General features: G+C 50.0%; 2 protein-coding genes across 2 annotated transcripts in view; one reads left to right on the forward strand and one right to left on the reverse strand.

Annotated features, from left to right (window-relative positions):
* SNRNP200 (small nuclear ribonucleoprotein, U5 200kDa subunit) overlaps positions 1-7,453 on the forward strand; it is a 35,551-nt gene extending 28,098 nt beyond the window's left edge. The window contains exons 34-46 of the mRNA XM_006773083.2: positions 67-245; positions 467-618; positions 1,576-1,684; positions 2,574-2,682; positions 3,104-3,293; positions 3,389-3,553; positions 3,754-3,875; positions 4,094-4,237; positions 4,337-4,513; positions 4,767-4,927; positions 5,029-5,110; positions 6,836-6,928; positions 7,029-7,453. Of these exons, the coding sequence (XP_006773146.1) occupies positions 67-245; positions 467-618; positions 1,576-1,684; positions 2,574-2,682; positions 3,104-3,293; positions 3,389-3,553; positions 3,754-3,875; positions 4,094-4,237; positions 4,337-4,513; positions 4,767-4,927; positions 5,029-5,110; positions 6,836-6,928; positions 7,029-7,172 (1,827 nt within the window). The 3' untranslated portion in view covers positions 7,173-7,453. The remainder of the gene's footprint in view (positions 1-66; positions 246-466; positions 619-1,575; positions 1,685-2,573; positions 2,683-3,103; positions 3,294-3,388; positions 3,554-3,753; positions 3,876-4,093; positions 4,238-4,336; positions 4,514-4,766; positions 4,928-5,028; positions 5,111-6,835; positions 6,929-7,028) is intronic.
* Positions 7,454-10,941: 3,488 nt separating this feature from the next.
* On the reverse strand, positions 10,942-14,829 carry CIAO1 (cytosolic iron-sulfur assembly component 1). Its single transcript, XM_006773084.2, has 7 exons — positions 14,570-14,829; positions 13,712-13,860; positions 13,463-13,574; positions 13,270-13,358; positions 12,833-13,034; positions 12,128-12,215; positions 10,942-11,554 (listed from the first exon to the last, which is right to left on the reverse strand). Exons 1-7 carry the CDS (start codon positions 14,706-14,708, stop codon positions 11,314-11,316), a joined length of 1,020 nt encoding a protein of 339 aa, XP_006773147.1. The 5' UTR covers positions 14,709-14,829; the 3' UTR covers positions 10,942-11,313.
* Positions 14,830-15,544: the final 715 nt, after the last annotated feature.

Below are 15,544 nucleotides of genomic sequence, written 5' to 3' on the forward strand. Positions count from 1 at the left end.
TTCCTCGTGGTCCTGTGCAGAGTACCAGGTCTTGTGACCTCTGTCTCTCTTTTCCTTGGTCCCTAGGGCTTTAACATCAGCCACACACAGACTCGCCTGCTGTCCATGGCCAAGCCCGTGTACCATGCAATCACCAAGCACTCGCCCAAGAAGCCTGTCATCGTTTTTGTGCCGTCCCGCAAGCAGACCCGCCTCACTGCAATCGACATCCTCAGCACGTGTGCAGCGGACATCCAGCGGCAGAGGTGGGCAGGACTGGGCTCTGTCCACTTCCTCTTGTCTGGCCTGGCTTCTGTGGGTGGGGCCAAGGGAAGTTGGGTCATGGGAGGTTGGCCCACCCTGAAGGGACGGCCTGTTTACGAGGGTGGGATTAGCCCCCCTCTGGCTAGGGGCCGGGTGACTGCACAGTGGAGGGTGTTTGTGGGGCTGGAACCTCTCGAACTGAGCCAGTGTTGATGCCGCCTAGGTTCCTGCACTGCACCGAGAAGGACCTGATTCCGTACCTGGAGAAGTTGAGCAACAACACGCTCAGGGAGACGCTGTTGAATGGTGTGGGTTACCTACATGAGGGGCTCAGCCCCATGGAGCGGCGCCTGGTGGAGCAGCTCTTCAGCTCAGGTGAGAAGCCTGGTGGCTCAGAGTGAGAGTATTATTGCCAGGATGTGTAGGTGGTCTGCTTTCTTTTCTTTTTTTTAATCATTTCAGAGAGAAAGGAGGAGGAGGAGAGAGAAGCATCAATGATGAGAGAATCATTGATCGGCTGCCTCCTGCATGCCCTCCTCCACCTGCCACTGGGGATCAAGCCTACAACCCGGGCATGTGCCCTGACCGGGAATCGAACTGTGACCTCCTGTTTCATAGGTCAATGGTCAACCACCGAGCCAATCAGGCCATGCTGGTCTGCTTTCAACTCCAGGGTGTGGGTGCTAGTTCCCTGCAGCACTAGTCATTTTCAAAGTACTACACTGTTTATTGAACCTGATATTGCATTCAATTCCCCCAATAATCTTGTTGTATCGGTGGGACAGATGCTATCCCTACTTACTAGAGAGACAACAAGGAGACACAAGGCTATATCATTTCAGAACCTGGTTTTCTATATCTGGTTTTCCATGGACATCAGACTTACCAAGGTCGTTAGACCTCAGAGATGAGTAAATGGTATTACCATTTTGGCAGTGGTGGAGCTTCAGGGGAGATGGGCCTGCCAGAATCGCTTCTTATCAGATTGAAGCCTTGAGTCTGTCTGGTTTGGGGCACACTTAAGTTTTGTTGCCATAGACTGAGCCAGCTCATGGTTGAGTTGGCACTGCCCAGTGAGCAGGGCCAGTTAAGCAGGCGTCTAAGCCTAGCTTTCCCTGGTCTGGGAATCTTGTTTCAGGGTTCTTCCTTGCCTCTAGGATAGTCCCCCAAGCAGGTGACGCTGTCAGGAGCCACCTCCTGTAGTACTGCATGTGCCTTCTTAGTCATATCAGACTTTGTTCCCAGCAAGCTTTGCTCTGGTTTCTGAAACCAGGTAAACACTTGCCTCAGCTAGGGAGCCCTGCACTCAGTCTTCTCCTCCCCTCTGCGCAGGGGCCATCCAGGTGGTGGTCGCTTCTCGGAGTCTCTGCTGGGGCATGAGCGTGGCCGCCCACCTGGTGATCATCATGGACACCCAGTACTACAATGGCAAGATTCACGCGTGAGTCCCACTGTGCTCGGCGCTAGGGGAGCCTTTCGCAAAATGGACAGGGCACCTGCAAATCCAGGAACTAGCTGTTATGGAGGAAAGGTGTTGGGGCCATCGACAGCCAGCTGAGTTCCAGTTCAGCCCAGTTTTGGGGAGAGTTTTCGGTCTCAGAACATGGGCTTACATTGGCTCTTACAGCCATCCTCCGGGCTGCAGTAAGAGGAGGACCAGGGACCATGATACAACACAGCTTTATAGCATCTATTTGAAACATGATTGTAGTCATTAGTGTATTAAACAGTTTGTTAAATCTTTCTTAAAAAAGAAAAAGAGGAGAACCAGAGAGTTTTAGCCACAAGGAACCTTAGGGATTATGTAGTTAAACCTGTTCTGTAGGTTGGGAAAGTGACTTGGTCCAGGTCACGTATTCTTGGGGTGACAAGGAGTAGATGATTTGCTTTTTCTCAGAAAAAGCTCAAATAATTTAACTCGGTAATAATATTTCCCGAAATGCAGATTGCTTTTGAAATGAGTTTTACTTTTAATGACTGAACCTACTTGTAGGCTTGGACTTAAGTCAGGTGACTTGATAACTTATGAAATACACAGCTGTTAAGTTTGGGCAGCTTGACTTACACATGTGATCTTTTCATTAGAAAGTTATTTTGCTTTTGCCATTAGATGGGTTTGTAGCTTTGAATCAAGAACCCTGAGCAAAAAAGTCACAACTCGAAAACTGCAAGTGAAACTGGTGCCTCAGCACAGAAAGTCATAGACCCAGTGTTTGCTGTGATGTGCCCAGGTCTCCCCATGTTTGCATTTTATTCTGACGTCGGGGAGGGACAGCCTCCTGTGAGGTCCCTGTGTTGATGCACTCTGCCTCTGTCCCCTCTCTCACCAGGTACGTGGACTACCCCATCTATGACGTACTTCAGATGGTGGGGCATGCCAACCGACCTCTGCAGGATGACGAGGGGCGCTGTGTCATCATGTGCCAGGGCTCCAAAAAGGTCAGTCCTGGCCTCTGAACACAGGCTTTCCTCTTCTCATGGAGGTTTTAGTTACTCCATTCTTTCTGTCAGCTGCTTCTGTTATTGCCCACCTTGCTTTGTTATAAGCCTTTCAGCCCCAAAGAATTTTGTAGCCTTTTGTTTTTGGAGCTCTTGTGTCCTTGGTCTTCGTCTGGCTGGTTCCATCTTCCTCTTCCTCCTGTGCTGCTCAGCTTGCACAACTCTGTGTATCCCTGTCCCGTTGTGAGAGTAACGGCTGATGCCAGTGGGAACAGGCAAACATTCCTGTGCGGACTTAGTTTACTTGTTTGCAGCTGCTTTCCTCCATTTTGTTGTTGGCTGTGTCTGTCACACAAGGTCCCTCTCTTCTTTGTGACCAGGGTGTCATTGACTAGTATTATCTCCCCTCCCCAACCCACAGGATTTCTTCAAGAAGTTCTTATACGAGCCCTTGCCAGTGGAGTCTCACCTGGACCACTGCATGCATGACCACTTCAACGCTGAGATTGTCACCAAGACCATTGAGAACAAGCAGGACGCCGTGGACTACCTCACCTGGACCTTTCTGTACCGCCGCATGACACAGAACCCCAACTACTACAACCTGCAGGGTCAGCACACCTTGGAGCACACTGTGCTTCTGTGGTTTTCTCAGCCCTCGCTGGCCGTCTCCCTGCAACTCCTCACCAACCACTCTCCTTCACAGGCATCTCCCACCGCCACCTGTCTGACCACTTGTCGGAGCTGGTGGAGCAGACCCTGAGTGACCTGGAGCAGTCCAAGTGCATCAGCATAGAGGACGAGATGGACGTGGCACCTTTGAACCTGGGCATGATCGCCGCCTACTATTACATCAACTACACAACCATAGGTGAGGGGTCGGGAAAGCTGCTGTCTGTGGGGAGCCCCGCTCCGAAGGGGTGCAGCTCCCCGGGAGGAGATGACAGGCTTCTAGTGCCAGAGTCTGTTAGAGGGATGTACTGCAGGCCAGGGCAGAAGTGCCCAGGCAGTGAACTCTCTTCCCTGCTCCTTTCTGCTGCTTCTGACTCTTCCCAAATCTGTGTCTGTCAGAGCTCTTCAGCATGTCCCTGAATGCCAAGACCAAGGTGCGGGGGCTCATCGAGATCATCTCCAACGCGGCTGAGTACGAGAACATCCCCATCCGGCACCATGAGGACAACCTCCTGCGGCAGGTGAGGACACCTTGGCTTCAGGAGAAGGGCCCATGTGCCCAGAGCACACAGATCTGTCAACACAGGAAAATCCCACCACACCCCTGTCACCCACCTCCACCGCCACCCTCTGAGTTTTGAGGGGTTGTGAGCTTGGGATGGATGGTGCCTTGGGCCTGAGAGCTGGTCTCGGGCTGGGTCGCTTGTTCATCACCGGCTATTTTTCTTGTGCTTTCCAGTTGGCTCAGAAGGTCCCGCACAAGCTGAACAACCCTAAGTTTAATGACCCACATGTCAAGACCAACCTGCTCCTGCAGGCTCACCTGTCCCGCATGCAGCTGAGTGCTGAGCTGCAGTCGGATACCGAGGAGATCCTTAGCAAGGTAGACTCAGTGCCGTGTGGGTGTGGTCGGGAGGACCCGTAGGGGCCTGTGAAGTAGCAGTTTCAACCCTACCTGCTCTCGTGCTCCTCCCCTATGCAGGCGATCCGGCTCATCCAGGCCTGTGTAGATGTCCTCTCCAGCAATGGGTGGCTCAGTCCTGCTCTGGCAGCCATGGAACTGGCCCAGATGGTCACCCAAGCCATGTGGTCCAAGGACTCATACCTGAAGCAGCTGCCACACTTCACCTCAGAGCACATCAAACGCTGCACAGACAAGGTGAGACTGAGAGCTGAGTGTCCTGGACTTGGGGTGAGGCAGTGAGTCACAGGAGGGGAGACTTCTAGTTCTGTCTGGTTTCTCTGAAGGTGCTATTCACTGAGATGCTAGAGAGCCTGACGCATGCGTCTGTGCTCTGTGAAGCCGTGTCTGTAGGTGTCTGATAGGGTAGGATGGGAATTAGCCACTTGGAGCCATTTCATTTGTTGTTAGCAAGTGTTCTCTCTTCCCGACCTCTGGGTGCCCACTGCAGGGAGTGGAGAGTGTTTTTGACATCATGGAGATGGAGGATGAAGAGCGAAATGCGCTGCTTCAGCTGTCTGATGGCCAGATGGCAGACGTGGCCCGCTTCTGCAACCGCTACCCTAATATTGAGCTCTCTTACGAGGTGGTGGATAAGGACGGCATCCGCAGGTGAGTCAGAGGGCCAGGTGCCCTGCCCTGGGGTTACTGCTGATGTGCTGTGATTCCACTGTCCTGGTGCTGATGTGCTACCCTGCTTTTCTCCCCACCAGTGGTGGGCCGGTTGTGGTGCTGGTACAGCTGGAGCGAGAGGAGGAAGTCACAGGTCCCGTGATTGCACCTCTCTTCCCACAGGTATGTCCTGGTAGCTGGCTTTTCCAGATGTCTACTGGAGGCCATTTGTCCACTGGTAGAGTCAGAGTACAAGGGTGCACTGTCACTGGGGAGAGACGTTTAGAGTAATGATGAAGTCATGAAGCATATACTGAGAATTAATGGGGACATGTTTTTTTTTGTTTTGTTTTGTTTTTTTGAGGGGGAGAGACATTCAGTCCGTAGTGAGAGGGACATATTGATTGGTTGCTTCCTGCACACGCCCCAACCATGATATGTGCCCTTAACTGGAATGGAACCTGGGACCCTTCAGTCCGTAGGCCAATGCTCTATCCACTGAGCCAAATTGCTAGGGCCGTTGATGTTTTTTTGCCTTAAGACAGTTAAGATGACTGGTCGTTGTTAAAAATACCAGTTGAACAGTCTTGCCAATCTGTGATTGTTAAAACATATTTGTCTTTAACCTTAAATTAAATGGTTCCAGGATGTGTGTTTGTTTTAATTGATTTTAGAGAGGAAGGGAGAGGGAGAGACAGAAACATCAGTGATGAGAAAGAATCTTTGATTGGCTGCCTCCCGCACGCCCCCTACTAGGAGGGATCGAGCCCACAACCTGGGCATGTGCCCTTGACCAGAATTGAACCCAGGACCCTAGTTTGCAGGCAAAACCACTGAACCAAACCAGCTAGGGCTAGGATGTGTTTGTGTTTTTTAAAATACATTTTATTGATTTTTCATAGAGAGGAATGGAGAGAGGCAGAGAGTTAGAAACATCGATGAGAGAGAAACATCGATCAGCTGCCTCCTGCACACCCCCTACTGGGGAAGTGCCTGCAACCAAGGTACATGCCCTTGACCAGAATCAAACCTGGGACCCTTCAGTTCGCAGGCCGACGCTCTAATCCACTGAGCCAAACTGGTCAGGACAGGATATGCTTTTAAAGATTAAAAGCAGAAACCAGATATACTAAGTTTAATTTTACAAACTGGTTTAATATGCTGAGGGATGATGCTGGGATCTGGAATTCTTGCGCTTTCTCACAGTGGAGTGGCAGCAGGTGTCTTGATAGATGCTCTTTGCGGCAGGCTCCTCTCCCCATTTATGTATCAGTCAGTGTGGCACATGTGCCTTAAAGGGGTGTCTGAAGGGCTCAAAGCTGCCAGGCCAGAGAGTCTCGATCTCTGACACTGGAATCTTGGATGCAGGGCAAGTACTGAATGGAGAAGGGCCAGAACCAAAAAAATGAGTCCATTTGCTACTTAGATTTTGAAACTGTTACAAGGTATCTCAAATGAACTCAGTTTTTGTGTGTGTGTGTGTGTGTGTTTAATATATTTCTTTATTGATTTCAGAGAAGGGAGAAGGAGATAGAAATATCAATGATTAGAGAGAATCATTGATTGGCTGCCTCCAGCACCCCTCCCCCCCACTAGGGAACGAGCCCGCAACCCAGGCATGTGCCCTTGGCTGGAATCGAACCTGGGACCCTTCAGTCCGCAGGCTGACGCTCTATCCACTGAGCCAAGCCGGCTAGGGCAAATGAACTGTTTTATCAAATTATATTTCATGAGGAGATTTTAGAAAGTTTTCTATCTGGTTTTTGTCTTCCTACTTTTGTAACCATTCTCATGGTCTCTTGGCTGTCAAGTTTCACTTTATTTTATTTTTTAAAGTCTTTATTGTTCAAAGTATTGCATAGCTGTCAACTTTTATGTGCTGAAATTCTTGGCTTTTGGTCACTGCAGAAACGTGAAGAGGGCTGGTGGGTGGTGATCGGAGATGCCAAGTCCAATAGCCTCATCTCCATCAAGAGGCTGACCCTGCAGCAGAAGGCCAAGGTGAGTGTCCACTGGCCCAGGAATTGTTCTGAGATAGACAGGCAGGCGGGAGCACTCTCCCTGTGTCCTGCTCACCCTGATTCCTGCCTGCTCTCTCTAGGTGAAGCTTGACTTTGTAGCCCCGGCCACTGGTGCCCACAACTACACTCTGTACTTCATGAGTGATGCTTACATGGGATGTGACCAGGAATACAAATTCAGTGTGGATGTGAAAGAAGCTGAGACAGACAGCGACTCGGATTGAGTGCAGAGGCCTTTGCCTTTGCATAGAGTTGAAACTTGTACATTTGAACGGGATCACAGCTATGGAGACCAGGTCTGTTGGCTGGGAGAACTGGCAGTCAGTGCAGGTGCCGTCCCAGCCCACCTCCAGTTTTCCACTTGCTACCTTGCCATCCAAACTTTGGATCCAGTGTCTGCAGGTGTTGTGTAGCTGTTAAGCATAAACTGTACAGCATTTTTATGCATGTTCTTGGTAGTTCTTTGATTACACAATCATTCTAATAAAACAAGTTGAAGAAACCATTTGTTGTTCCAGTGATTCCAAATTAAATTTCCTTTTGCTAACCTAAGGCCCCATGGCCAAAAATATTTATTTTTTTAACCACTGAACTCGCTTAGAAGGAATACTTCTGGAGGACAAGGCTGTTTGTTGGGCTGTCACAGGCAGCCATTTCAGCCAGTGTGGAGGAGGGGTTAGGTAACTTCTCTTTGGTCAGTATACCTGCCCCCATCTCTTGCTACCCGGATATCACCATCACTGCAGGAACTAACACAGCTGCAGGGGCAGATCCAAGGTTAGAAATTTCTCAAGATCTGTAGACTCTCTCCCCGCCGTCCCCCAAGGAGGCAGCACAGGAGGGACTGAAATGTACCAACTGGGTACACTGATACTGTGTTCCAGATCTACAAGCTTTCTACTCCAAATTCTTGCCTTCTGCTCTTGAGGAATAACTGTATAACATTAGATGATTCTCAAGGATATTTTCCTTAGATCTTGGGAACCCTTTACACTATAAAAATTAAGAACCCCAGAGGTTATCCACTGGTATTTACTATATTAAAAATAAAAAGTCCTGCCGAAACCGGTTTGGCTCAGTGGATAGAGCGTCGGCCTGCAGACTGAAAGGTCCCAGGTTCGATTCCGGTCAAGGGCATGTACCTTGGTTGTGGGCACATCCCCAGTGGGAGATGTGCAGGAGGCAGCTGATCGATGTTCCTCTCTCATCGATGTTTCTGACTCTCTATCTCTCTCCTTTCCTCTCTGTAAAAACTCAATAAAATATATTAAAAAAAAAAAAAAAAAAAAGTCCTGGCCAGTGTGGCTGTTTGAGGTTGAGCATCATCCCGTGCGTGTCACTGGTTTGATTCCTGGTCAGGGTACATACTAGCTTGTGGGTTAGTTCCTGGTGAGGGTGCTACAGGGAGGTATCCGACTGATGTTTTTCTCTCCCTCTCTAAAATCAATAAAAACATTACTTCCAAAGCAAATCCAGGGTAAAGAGTGACCTGTGACACTTTTAAAAATCTCATTCCTCTGATTAAATAGAAGACAAGGATTCTTGTAGTTGCGTCAATTGTGTGTTATTTAAATTGAAGTAAAGCTGACTATACACATAAGCAGTTGAAGTTTTTATAGCCATTTCAGGAAGTTGTGGCTATTCAATGCTACAGTGAGACTCTGTAAGTGATAGTTTCTTAGATGCAATGTGGAGTCTGAAACCTTACCAATGAGCTTCTTGTACCGTTATGTTAAGACCTACAGTCTCTCTTACCTCTTACCCATGAGTGATTCTGTAACATCATGCATTAATCATTTGGAAAATGCTGATTCACTTAATCAGGCAGACATATGTCAACATATTTCATCCTACAAGTCACATTTGTTGGTATCACTACCAGTCTCATCAGGAGAGTAAGAATTGGGAAGATGGCAAGCTCATGGTGGCTATGCAAGTTTTCCAAAATTCAAATTTTTGCTTGAAAGCTTGATCATTGGCAATGCTATCAGTTGCCCTTGAAGTGAAAGGCTTTCATTTCCTAGAAATCATAGGCCAAGTAGCCAAATTTTGATACCACAATTTGCTACTTCTTTTAAGTAAAAATGATACATAGCTCGCTCAGCTACACATCTGCTTTTCCTTAAGACAGACCTCTGTGCTTCTGCATGCTGCCATTGCCATCGTTTCCCAAGGGTCAAGATCTTATAGCCTGTATTTGTTCTTGAAGGACATTTCTAAGTGAAGTTGACAATACTGCTGTGAGGGCAAGGCACTGAAGACTACTACAGCCCTGGCTGGTATACTCAGTGGTTAGACCTCCAACCCACACACCAAATGGTCACAGGTTCGATTCTGGTCAAGGGCATGTACCTGGGTTGCAGGTTCCATCCCTGGCCCTAGTTGGTCGGAGCGCACACAGGAGGCAACCAATGTGTCTCTCATATTGATGTTTCTCTCTCTCTCCCACTCCCATTCTTGCTAAAAAAATAATGGGAAAAATATCCTCAGATGATGATTTAAAAAAAAAAGAGAGAGAAAGAAAACCCCAAACTATAACTACTAGTTGGTGCCACTGCCGTGGTTCCTGCCAACATGCCAACAGCTGACCTCTCGGACACAACCTCCAGGCGCTTGGGTTGGTACTGCTCTGTCTGCCACTTGAGTCTGTCAGTATTTCTGTTGTGTAAAAAATTAATGAAGGCTATAGCTTTGGGGAACTGTCCTCAAGTCAAAACCCATATGGAAATGACAAAAGAACTTGAGATGACAGAACTGATCGCCCATGGCAGTATTCACCACCTTTTTTTCATCACCCTCTTCAAGAGCTGTATCAGACATCTATTTTTTTAAAAAATCCTCATCCAGCCAAAACCGGTTTGGCTCAGTGGATAGAGCGTCAGCCTGCGGACTGAAAGGTCCCGGGTTCAATTCCGGTCAAGGGCATGTACCTGGGTTGCGGGCACATCTCCAGTGGGAGGTGTGCAGGAGGCAGCTGATCGATGTCTCTCTCTCATCGATGTTTCTAACTCTCTATCTCTCTCCCTTCCTCTCTGTGAAAAATCAATAAAATATATTTAAAAAAAAAAAATCCTCATCCAAGGATATTTTTTCCATCGTTTTTTAGAGAGTGGAAAGGAGGAAGAAGGGGAGAGAAACATCGACGTGAGACACATTGGTTGGTTGTCTCCCATACGTGCTCCTACCAAGGCTGGAGAACTTGTAACCCAAGTATGTGCCCTTGGCTGGGAATAGAACAGCCGTGGGCAAACTACGGCCCATGGGCCGGATCCGGCCCATTTGAAATGAATAAAACTATTGAAAAAAAAGACTGTACCCTTTTATGTAATGTTTACTTTGAATTTATATTAGTTCACACAAACACTCCATCCATGCTTTTGTTCCGGCCCTCCGGTCCAGTTTAAGAACCCATTGTGGCCCTCGAGTCAAAAAGTTTGCCCACCCCTGGAATAGAACCTGGGACCTTTTAGTCCAGTGGTCGCCAACCTTTTGGACCTCACGGACCACCAGTGGTCTGTAGTTCATAGGCTGACGCTCTAACCACTGAGCAACCAGCAGGGCTATATCAGACATCTTTTGCCTACTTGCCTTCACCATGAAAATTTAATACCATAGATACACTGCATGTTGTGTACTAAAGTCCTTTAGAAGACCACAAATCATTGTCTATAAGATTTTTCTGTCCTTCATCGAAGAGCCAATTTTCAGCCCCATTGAGAATGCATGGCCTATGGCCAATAATAATTCTCCCTTTTAGATGTCACACCCTTCCCTATTTTTTTGGCATTCCCCGGAAGGCATAGAAAATACACAAAGGTTCCTAAGGGAAAGCAGAGATGTCTTACTCTAAACTAGCCTACATCAGAAAATCTTCAGTACTGAGTGAATGTCTTAAATGCAAGGACTTCGTCAGAAATCAGGAAGGCAGGACCTATTTCAGAAAGGGATTCACCATGGAAATGTTTTAAATTATGAATGTCCTAATAATATACATAGGACTTGGGACTCAGATGGATTATTTCTATAAGGCTTATAATTTCAGAAAGGTCTGAGATATGTGCCTCTGATATATAAACATGGTGATTATAAGTAGTATATTCACCCCGCAAACTTTAGCACTGTGTCCTGAAGGGAAGCAAAATCCGTGGCATAACTACAAGGTACTGTTCTTCCACAGTTCTTCACCAAGGGCCCATGTCAACGTGGGAAGGAGTGAGTAGTCATATGGCTCCGCACGTCTACCCAGATCTGAACGGGAGAGCCAAGTTAAAGGAAGGCCAGGCTGCTCTTCCAGGTCTTCTTGGGCTAGAAAAGTCTTAATGACATTTTGGGGGGAACCATAATTCCGTCCAAAGTCAAGGTGGCTCAGAGGCCGTCAAGCCGCTGATACTTCCAGAAGGCCATCTCCCCATCATCACTGCAGGAGGCCAGAAGCCCCCGCTCCTTGGGGTTCCAGGCTACACAGTTGACATCCTGGGAGTGGGCCTGAGGCAAGTGCGCTGTCAGGGAGAAGGTGGGCTGCTGCGGATCTGAGCCGGGGTCCTCCTCAAACACTCGGATGGCATCGTCCCCACAAGCTGTAGCCAGGGCCCCTGTCAGCGAACACCTGGGAGGAACACATGCATCAGTGATTGTGCTGGTGGCCCCTCCCTCCCCAGCCCAGCAGGTTAGTAGAGGATGCTGATTTTATAGGCCCTGGCTGGCTTCTTCCCAAACGTCTGGCTTCAGCTAGCGTGTCTTATTGAAGAGTTCCCCTAATTAATGTATAGCCACAGACATCACCCACTAAGCATTCAAGTGCTGCCATCCAGGTTTCCCCCAATACAATTAACCTAAAAAACTAAGTAAGATACTGAATTACACTTTGGTCACTTTGCATAAGCAATTTCCTTTGTCATCATGAACTTTGCTTAATCATTTTTTAAAAGTAGTATATCAGGCCATTGAATTTTACCACACTTAAGCCTGTTTTTGTTACTCCCAAATGTTTGTTAATGTAAATAAAGCTTAGAGGCACATCAACTCTTCATTATTTAGGATTAGATTTCATTATCTAGGGATAGATTCTTAGGGCTAGAACTACCAAAGGGGGCAGAGAGCAGCACATGGTCTGAGTTCTCTAAAATGTCTCCAAATTGGGGAGCGGAGTGGAGATGGGGAAGCGAGATGGAGGCATTACCAAGCAATGTCGTAGATGGTCCTGGAGTGGAAGCCTGACAAAGTGCAGATACATTTCCAGCTGGGGTCAGAGCCGCTGCACGCCACCCCTGCATGACAGACTTCTCTTGAGTCCAAGGCACATCTGTGTCCCAGGCACCTCAGGGGTCTAAATGCCTCACTGCAGAGATTCTAATTTGCCCTTGCTTACCCTCACCCTCAATCATGAGTCCCCATCTTCATTTCTCTGTCCCCACTCTCATGGCTCTGCCTCACATACTATGGCCAGACTGGTATTTTTTTCAGAATTCTGAGAAGGAAATGTGCTGTTCTCTAAAAAAAACTTTTGTTGCAGACTGGTTAGTCTGCCTTTGAAGGCCACCCACCAGCCAGCCCAACCCACCTTATTTCCCCCCAAACCCTTTATACACCTCATGCTTCACCTAAAGGAAGCACTGCTCCTGTGAGATCTAGGCTTTCCCATCTTTAATGCCTTTGCTCATGCTGTTCTGTTCTCACCCAGAGTTCTCTTCTTGTAAAATCCTACACATCCTTTCAAGTTCCGATGAAACAGCCCTTCTACGTAGCCTTCCCTGCTTCTTCCATCTCCGGTGCTCTCTCATGGCATGTCTCCCCTTCTACCCGTTTGCTGTGCTTCATCTGGGTCTCAGCCAGACTGTCAACCTCTTAGAGAGGAGTCTTCTTAGCTCTGTGCCTGGCCCCTCACCTTGCTCATTGCCTGGTAGGTACTGGCGCCAGATGCGCACGGTACGGTCATCACTGCAAGACGCCAGACGCTGGCCACTGGGGTCAAAGGCCAAGCTCCACACGGTGGATTCATGACCCTCAAGGGTGGCACAGCACACCCAGTCGTCCTCTTCCTCCCGGTATAGCTTCACCGTGTCATCATAGCTGGCAGAGGCTAACAGCTGGGGACATGGGGAAAGCACAGCACTTACGGCCCAGGAAGTGCCTGTGGCTCCAATACCTCCCCCTGCTAGGACAGGACAGTCCCAGGGAGCTTCTTTATAACGGGGACAAATGTCTTTTGGCCACAGGTAGTGATCTCTTTGAAAGCCAGCTGAGGCTGACAAGCAGAGGGGGGCTGGGCACCCCCTCCATACCTGAATTCCTTCCCACCGAGATACTTTGCCAGACTGTTACCTCCTGGCTTGGGTGCCAGACCACATGCTTGACATCCTGCGTATGGGAATTGAGGACACTGACACATTCATACTCATCTTCTTCGTCAACTGTGGGAAAACAAACAGGAGCCCACAAGCTGACCTTGTGAGGGTCACGTAGCAGATTATCTGTCTGCTGGCTCCCAACTGCACCAGGAGGGACCTAGACTCACCTTCCCAGACCCACACACTCTTATCTCGGCTGCAGGTAGCAAGGAGGTTGCCAGATGGGGCCCAGGCCACTGACTTGACCTCATTTTCATGTCCTTCCAGAGTGGTCACACACTGTGAGAAGGGAAGAGGGACAAGCATCAATGGCATTTAAGACCCTTGGATAGACCATTGGCCCAGGTTGGTTCAAGTTCCTGAACCAGTTCTGGGGAGCAAATTGCAATGATCCTGGTCCCATCCAGTCTGGTTACCTCAAAGTCATCCTGATTCTTCTTCCAAATACAAGTGGTGGCATCAAAACTGGCAGAGGCCAGGTAATTGCCGCAGGGAGACCAGGCCACCTTCCGCACAGTGCGCTGGTGGCCTTCAGAAAGGACAGATTTGCAGATCCAGTTGTCACCTAAAAGTAGAGGCCAGGCCAGGCACTGGGGCTGAGCGCACAAGAAGACACTGAAACACTATCACTGTCATCTGACACTGAAGCCAAGCTCAATGGGCACATTTAACAATATGCTTTTAGGAAGAAGTACCTGACCTACTTCCTCTGGAGGCATCACCTAATTTAAAATGATCAAAGGCTGCCCAGCCAGCGTGGCTCCGTGGCTGAGAGTCCACCTATGAACCAGGAGGTCACGGATCAATACCATGGCTGGGGCACATGCCTGGGTTGCAGGCTCAATCCCTAGTTTGGGGCGTGCAAAAGGCAACTGATCAATGGTTCTCATCACTGGTGTTTCTCCCTCTCTCAAACCAATAAAGTACTCGCGCGCGCGCGCACACACACACACACACACACAGTCAAAGGCTGCCGAATAAAATTTAAACTTTACCGTCATCGCAAATTACTCTGCAGGCTACTTTTCACAGCCCTTTTCTAATCGGTCTCCTGCCCCAGCAACTATCACAATTTCCTCCACAGTTCCAGGCTGTCCGCTGACGTTTTGGCTTCTAGTACTTGCCTGAAAAGTCTTTCTAGGAGTGACTAAAGTCCATCTCGAGGTGGCTTCTCCGCCCCCCCAAAACCCCTGGACTCACCCTCAGCACAGCACCTGCATAGTACGCACGCGGAACGCCCGGCGGCGGGGTCGCGCGCCCAGGCCGAGCCTTACCCTCGGTGCCCCAGATGCGGACTCTACGGTCGCCCCCGCACGAGGCTAGCAGGGTTCCCGTGGGGTTCCAGGCCAGGAACCAGCAGCGCGAGTCCGGGTGCGCCGGGACACGGCCCAGCAGCACCAGCGAGTCCTTCATGGCGACCCGACGCAGTACGAGGAGTTGGGCGCGTCCCCACGGCAGGCTCCACTGTGCAGATTCCGGGACCCGATTCTGCCTCCTAGGACCGCCGGTCCGGCCACTTCCGCCCGAGAATCCCGGTCGACCTGGGAACTGAAGTGCCCGCTAATGCGGCCGCGCTGCCCCCTGGGAGTTGTAGTCGACCTCCCACTCCAGCATAAAGCGTCGCGGTACCGTTTCGAACTACCAGTCCCGTGAGGCAGTAGAGAGGCTGTGGTGCTCTGGACTATGACGCGAGCGGGGACAGGGCGGGGAGCCGGAGGAGGCGGAGGCCGAGGCAGAGGCAGAGGCAGAGGAAGCGGAAGTGGGTCGGACCCGGATTGGTCCGGGAGTAGTGGGTCAGGGCCTGGATCGCTTTGCCCGGGCAGCTGAGGACGGGACGAGCGGCGCCACCCTTGAGGCCTGCTGACCGGTGAGGAGCAGCGATCGGCGTGGGAAGGGTCTTTTCTGGGCAGAGGTCGATCCCTGCGGCTCAGCCTGGTCCTCCCCACTTGGAACCCTCTGGCTGAGACTCCGGGTCCGGTCTCTCTCCCATCAGTAGCCCATACCCTCGCCCTCCAGCCCAATCCTCTCCGGGTCCTCATTCCGCGCCTCCATTCCAGGCACCCAGTCGCCGTCTCCGCCCCTGAATCCCGCAGCCCTCGGGTCTCCGCTCGGCCCCAGGTGCCACTCCCCCAGCCTCCGGTGTCCGCCCTGGCAGCCCTACGGTTCCTCACCTGCGTCCTCCCTGGAACAGGCAGACTCTGCGCCCCCCTGAAGTCGGCGGCGAGCAGCAGCGACCGCGGAGCGACGGC

Source organism: Myotis davidii, unplaced genomic scaffold, assembly GCF_000327345.1.
Source record: "Myotis davidii unplaced genomic scaffold, ASM32734v1 scaffold1065, whole genome shotgun sequence".
Taxonomy (NCBI): Eukaryota; Metazoa; Chordata; class Mammalia; order Chiroptera; family Vespertilionidae; genus Myotis; species Myotis davidii.

Coding starts and splice junctions, on each gene's coding strand:
- CIAO1 (XM_006773084.2), bottom strand. CDS start 14,708: ATGAAGGACTCGCTGGTGCTGCTGGGCCGTGTCCCGGCGCACCCGGAC. Junction 13,861..14,569: donor CCGCATCTGGGGCACCGAGG/GTAAGGCTCGGC, acceptor CTCTACTTTTAG/GTGACAACTGGATCTGCAAA. Junction 13,035..13,269: donor TCTGGCACCCAAGCCAGGAG/GTAACAGTCTGG, acceptor CCATGTCCCCAG/CTGTTAGCCTCTGCCAGCTA.